Genomic DNA, 6,372 nt, shown 5'->3' on the forward strand with positions numbered 1-6,372 from the left:
CATGTCAGGAATATATAGGGGCGTACAAGCGATCATAAAACAGACCAATGACAAGGCATATTTCGTGCATTGCTATGCCCATCATATGAACCTTGTTGTAGTTGATATGTGTTGTAAAAATATACCCTCCCGCAACTTCTTTGGTCTCATTGAGCAGCTCTACGTGTTCATGGAAGGTTCCACCAAAAGACATAGCTTGTTCATTGATGTACAAAAAGAGTTGATGGGAAATGAACCCCGTGAGACCCAAGACACTGAAGTCCTTGAGTACAACAAGATGGGCAGCACGAATTGACAACTGCAGAGCACTTCTCATTACCATAGATTCTGTGGTGGAGACATTGGATCGGATTCAGACAAGTGTTGCATTTGACAGGGACACATCAGGAACTGCAATGGCATTGAGAAGAGCCATTGATTTTGAATTCTGTTTCCATCTGGTGGCCTTAAGTAGAATTCTGTCGGTGACAGGTACACTTTCAAAATACCTTCAGGGTGAAGACATGGACATCTGCACAGCTATAGATCTTGTGAATGATTGCAAAATGGAGTTGTCTGTCTTGAGGGGGGATGAAGTTTTTAATGAGATGTGGAATGAAGCAGAAATGGTGGCATCAAAGATTGATGTTGAATGGGTGGAAAGAAGGCAACGAAAGGTTTCAAGGAGACTGGATGACAACTGGCAAAGCCAGACACAGATCAATCAAAAAGAGAAGGTGAAGGTTCATTTTTACTTTGCCACTCTTGACCTCTGCATTCAGAGCATAACTGAAAGGTTTAGCATTGAGAACCAACCTCTTCTCAAACACACAGGCTGCCTCACAAGACCATCTTTAGAGAAGATCCCAAACCTGAAACAGCTGTGTGCATACTACGAAGGGGATGTAAATTCAAATCAAGCTGAAATAGAATACAAACTCCTGATACACAGGTTAAATAGAGAAAACACACCGCCCTGCAAGATGTTGGCTATTTATCAGTTCCTGCTTCAGAATGGTCTTGTTGAAGCATATCCTGAAATTAGCAAAAATGTACCATCTCATTATCACTCTGCCAGTCACATCATGCAGCAATGAAAGATGCTTCTCTGCGCTAAAATTCATAAAGAACAGATTGCGTACCACAATGTTGCAGGAAAGAATGGCTGATCTGATGGTTATTGCTGTTGAGGCAGAGAGGACCCAGGATGTGAACTTATAGAGAGTGAGGGATTCCTTTTGGAGCCTTGCAGACAGACGTTAGGGTAGGCATAAAAGTCCTCTAATTTGTGGTTTTATCATCTGTGTTTTAAGTTATTGGCATTGTGTATAGTCATATTTGTAAATTGATGCACCCGTAATTGTTGAGTGAAGAAGTTAAGATTGCACTATTTAAGAAAAGGGGCAGTATTGCATATCCTAGTGTAGAAGTGAATGCCATTTTCAATATGTTTAACCATAACAGCACAAATAATTGACATGAGCACTTCTGAATAAACATACAACAGTTTTGCAACAGTTGTTACCCAGAATCATAAATCCAATGGCTAGCTATAGCCCTTCTGTCTGGTTCATAGGTTAAATGTACAAGTTACTAGCTTTTCTGTTAGCTCATAAATTACTCTTTACAAGTTCCTTATTTAAAATATAATAATGAGCAGTGTAACTACAGTATTTCAATGATTTTACTAAAGTAATGTTACATATTACATTTGATTTGATTACTTTTTAACATTTCTGTCAAATATTAACCATTTTCAAATAAACGGGGTAGTGTTAACCTTATTCAGCACTGAAATCTGTCAAACTTCTTTCAAAGTCCTTATAACTTAATTTCAGAGCACCACAAAGTCAGACCTCAGCACCTTTATGTACCTTTAATGTAAGATCGTTCTTAGGTCACATGCCAATTTAAAATCATAACATAAAAACTGCAATGGTACTGTTTTTAAAATCATGTGTAGTAGGCCTAAGTGTACAGTAAGTGTGTGTGTAAACATGCTTTAATGAAGTAGACTTCAAAAGCTTTTGAATTTGAGCTTACAGTTCTTTCATCAACCTGTCTTTTACATAAACTTACAAAATAGATACTTTAACTTAGTCCTCAGATAGAGGAGGGTTGCTGCTAGCTCCGTTAAGATATTTCTGTCCCTCCCAAACTGCATTGAAATGGTATGTTTAGCAGCCAGAATTGAAAAATTTTCAGGGGGAGAAACCCCCTGACCTCTCCTAACATGATCCATATCACCCGTCAGAAAACAATTGCAACATCTCAGATTGTGCCCCCCCAGAATTTTGGCTTGCATGACGCCCCTGAGTATGTATGTGATTTTCGAGGGGATTTATGGGATGTGTGAGGGAGGGGAGTGTGCGTGGGTGTTTGTTTGTGTGTGTGGGGTGTGGGGTGTGGGGGTGTGGGGGGGTGAGTAATGGAGTGTGTTGGAGGGGGATGTTGAAATGGTGTGTGTGCGGGTGAGGTGTTGGTGTGTGTGTGGGGGGGGAGGTAATGGGGTTGTGGGAGGGGGGTGATGAAATGGTGTGTGTGTTTGGGGGTGGGGTGATGAATGATGTTTGTGGGTGTTGGTGTATTTGTGAGTGTGTGGAAGGGGGTGTGGGAGGAGGGTGTACTATGTGTGTGGGGAGGGGGTATGTTGTGTGTGTGTAGAGTGGAGGAGTAATAAGGTGTGTGGGGGAGAAGGGTGTGCTGTGTGTGGGGGGAGGGGGTATGTTGTGTGATTGAGTGTGGGGGGGGGGGGGGGTTATGGAAAGGTCTGTATGTATGGGGATTAGGTGGGGGTGGGTACCTGTGTGTGTGGGGTTGGGTGTTTGTGTGGGGTGTGGGGGGGGATAGGGTATGTGGGAGGTAGATGATGAAATGGTGTGTGTGTGTAGGGGGGGTGATGAAAGGGGTTTGGGGGTGTTGGTGTGTGTGTGGTGAGGGGGTATGTGGTGTGTGTGGGGGGGTCTGTGTATGTTTAGAGGAGTAATAGGGTGTGTTGTGTGTGGGGGGAGGGGGTATGTGGTGTGTGTGGGGGGGTCTGTGTATGTGTAGAGGAGTAATAGGGTGTGTTGTGTGTGGGGGGGTCTGTGTATGTGTAGAGGAGTAATAGGGTGTGTGGGGGAGAAGGGTGTGTTGTGTGTGGGGGGAGGGGGTGTGTGGTGTGTGTGTGGGGGGGGTCTGTGTATGTGTAGAGGAGTAATAGGGTGTGTTGTGTGTGGGGGGAGGGGGTATGTGGTGTGTGTGGGGGGGGTCTGTGTATGTGTAGAGGAGTAATAGGGTGTGTTGTGTGTGGGGGGAGGGGGTATGTGGTGTGTGTGGGGAGGTCTGTGTATGTGTAGAGGAGTAATAGGGTGTGTTGTGTGGGGGGGTCTGTGTATGTGTAGAGGAGTAATAGGGTGTGTGGGGGAGAAGAGTGTGTTGTGTGTGTGGGGGAGGGGGTATATTGTGTGATTGAGTGGGGGGGGTAATGGAGTATGTGTGTGGGGGGGTTTATGAAAAGGTCTGTGTGTATGGGGTTAGGTGGGGGGTGGGTACTTGTAAGAGGGGGCAGGGTGTCGGTGTGTGTGTGTGGGGGGGGGGAGTAATGGGGTGTGTGGGAGGGGGATGATGGATGATGAGATGATGTGTGTGTGGTGGGGTGATGAAGGGGGTTTGCAGGGTGTTGGTGTGTGTGTGGGGGAGAGGAGGGTGTACTGTGTGTGAGCAGGGGGCATGTTGTGTGTGTGTGGAGGAGTAATAGGTTGTGTGTGGAGGAGTAATAGGTTGTGTGGGCGAGGAGGGTGTACTGTGTGTGTGGGGAGGGGTTATGTTGTGTGTGTGTGATGGAATAATAGGTTGTGTGGGGGAGGAGGGTGTACTGTGTGTGGGGGGAGGGGTTATGTTGTGTGTGTGTGATGGAGTAATAGGTTGTGTGGGGGAGGAGGGTGTACTGTGTGTGTGGGGAGGGGAATGTTGTGTGTGTGTGTGTGTGTGTTGGGGGTGTGGTGTGTGTGTATGTGTGGAGGAGTAATAGGGTTTGTGGGGGAGGAGGGTGTACTATATGTGTGGGGAGGGGGTATGTTGTGTGTGCGGAGGAGTAATAGGGTGTGTGGGTGTGTTTGTGAGGTAAGGTGTGAGACAAGAAAGATAAGAGAGAAATAAGATCCAATCAGTAATGTTTCCAGCACAGATCCAAAGTGAAATCACTCATTAAATATAGCATACACAGGTCTATGGTAGCTGTAATATGAATGCAGAACTCCTGATGATATGCATTTTTGTGGTTTAGAGATGAATATGAGGTCCAGTTTTGTGTTTTTCTCAGTTGTTTGTCCCTGTACTAGTTGTGTGTATCTTCGACTTGTGAATAAATCATTTATAGGTTTTACGTTTGATGACATGAGATCTTCATTGAAATCACCACAGATAATTACATGTTCCTGGTCCATCATTTCAAGACCATCCAAAATATTCTTCAGGTTTGATAAGAAATCTGTCATCTTGTAGTTTGGTGGTCTGTATATAGCAGCAACTACAGCCCGCACTGGGTCTGTGAGTTTCAGAGCAAGAAACTCCAAGTCAGTGACTCCAACTATATATTGCACTGCTTGGGCACATATGTGGGTTTTTGCATATATTGCAACACCACCACCCTTTTGGCTTGCCAGTTGTGGAAAGGTGCTATATGACACCTGCCTGTTCTTCCTGTACATCTTGTATCCTGGTAGTTGTAGTTCGTCTGGTACAGCTGATCCAAACATATGGGTTTCAGTGAAGCACAATATGTCTCCCAGACAGATCTCATGGTGTTTTTTCATGTCGTCAACATGGCAACGTAGTCCTTCGATGTTGTGGCGGATCACAGTAAGACTTCTGTTGGCAGCAGTCTTTGTATGCATCAAAAGTGGCATGATGGTGTCGATGTCTGCTTTTGGCATGCTCTCCATTGTGTTGAAAACTTCTTCATTAAATCATCTTTTCATTAAAGTCAATGATGTGTAGGCCTTGCAAAGATGTAGTTCTGCTGAGAGCTACATAAGCCATGCCAGCTTCAAAAATTCGTTTCAGAGACACAACAGCTGACGTAGAAGTCATTCCTTGTACTTTATGAGCTGTACAAGAATATGCCAGTTTCAAAGGGAACTGAAACCGTACCAGTCCCTTTTTCTTGCAACGTTCTTCCACTCTCTCAATATAAACAGCATTGTCATAATTTCCTGGGGATTGATTGCGTCTCTTGAGTCCAGCAGTGGGGTTATCCAACTCCAGTCCAATTAAATCAACGTGTGGCTTGCCATCTTTGTCCATCTTGCTGATGATCTTTGAGATTTTTCCAAAGGTCCCATTAACTAAGCCATCCACTGTATCCAAATTTTTTGTAATGACAATACGTGCACCTTCTGACAACAACAATGTATCTGGCATATCTTCTTTGCTTCCTTGACAATGAGTTGCCTGCTTTATCATACGTCCTGTTCGGTCATCTTTTACATAGTCCTGTGCATCGACATGGATGATGTTGGGATTGAGGACAGACAAGACCTCTTTGTTGTGTTCATCCACCTCCTTGTTAGTTGGAAATATGTGTAGAACATCCGTAGGGCAGTCCTCTTTTCTGGAAAATGTGCGTGTAGCCAGAAGTGCTCTGTCACATTCCAGTAATGACTCCTTTTTTTTCTTAATGCGAAGCCTGTTGAGCATTTCATCAAATGCAGCATCCTCTTTCTGCCTCATAATTTTTGTGAGGGTGATAATTTGGAAGTGGTCTTTCCAAATATCAACTGTGTTGTTTTCAAAGACACACAGTGCCTTTGACCTTCCAACAGGGGAGAGTTGGAAGAAATCGCCCACACATAAAACAGAAATACCTCCGAAGGGTTTCTTGTTGCCTTTAATCTGCTGAAATATTTGGTCCACATATGCAAACAGGTCTTTTGACACCATGGACACTTCATCAATAACTATAATTTGTGACAGAATGATCCTTATCTCATCCAAAGAATTGCCAACTCCTTGATATGGTGGTTTAAGGCTTCTTGGGAGTTTCAATATTGAATGCAACGTGTTTCCAGAGATGTTATATGCTGCAGTTCCTGTGAAAGATGTTAGCAGAACCGTTGGTCTTGATATATCGTCTTCTTCATGCATTCTGGGCAATCTTCTCAGAATTTTTGTCGCTTCATTGTAGATGCACTTAATCAAATGAGACTTACCAGTGCCAGCTCCACCAGTGACAAAATAAAAAAATTGGTCAGGTTTTTGTCCATTTACGCATTTTAAAGTCCAGTCTCTTATTTTGTAAAACACAGCTGTTTGTGTTTGGTTTAGGTTTTGGTACATTTCTCGCTGCTCTCTGGAGCTTAGTAGTGGGCATTCCATGAGTGGTACTGCTGTTCTAGTCACAGTATCTCTGCT

At 44.0% G+C, this 6,372-nt stretch overlaps 1 protein-coding gene across 1 annotated transcript; it reads right to left on the reverse strand.

Annotated features, from left to right (window-relative positions):
* Nucleotides 1–4,923: 4,923 nt before the first annotated feature.
* Nucleotides 4,924–6,105, reverse strand: LOC308679987 (uncharacterized protein; the record flags this gene model as incomplete). Its single annotated transcript, XM_081347861.1, has 1 exon — nt 4,924–6,105. One exon carries the CDS (start codon nt 6,103–6,105, stop codon nt 4,924–4,926), a length of 1,182 nt encoding a protein of 393 aa, XP_081203987.1.
* Nucleotides 6,106–6,372: the final 267 nt, after the last annotated feature.

The sequence above is a fragment of the Scardinius erythrophthalmus genome, assembly GCF_964197995.2.
Source record: "Scardinius erythrophthalmus genome assembly, chromosome: 19".
Classification (NCBI taxonomy): domain Eukaryota; kingdom Metazoa; phylum Chordata; class Actinopteri; order Cypriniformes; family Leuciscidae; genus Scardinius; species Scardinius erythrophthalmus.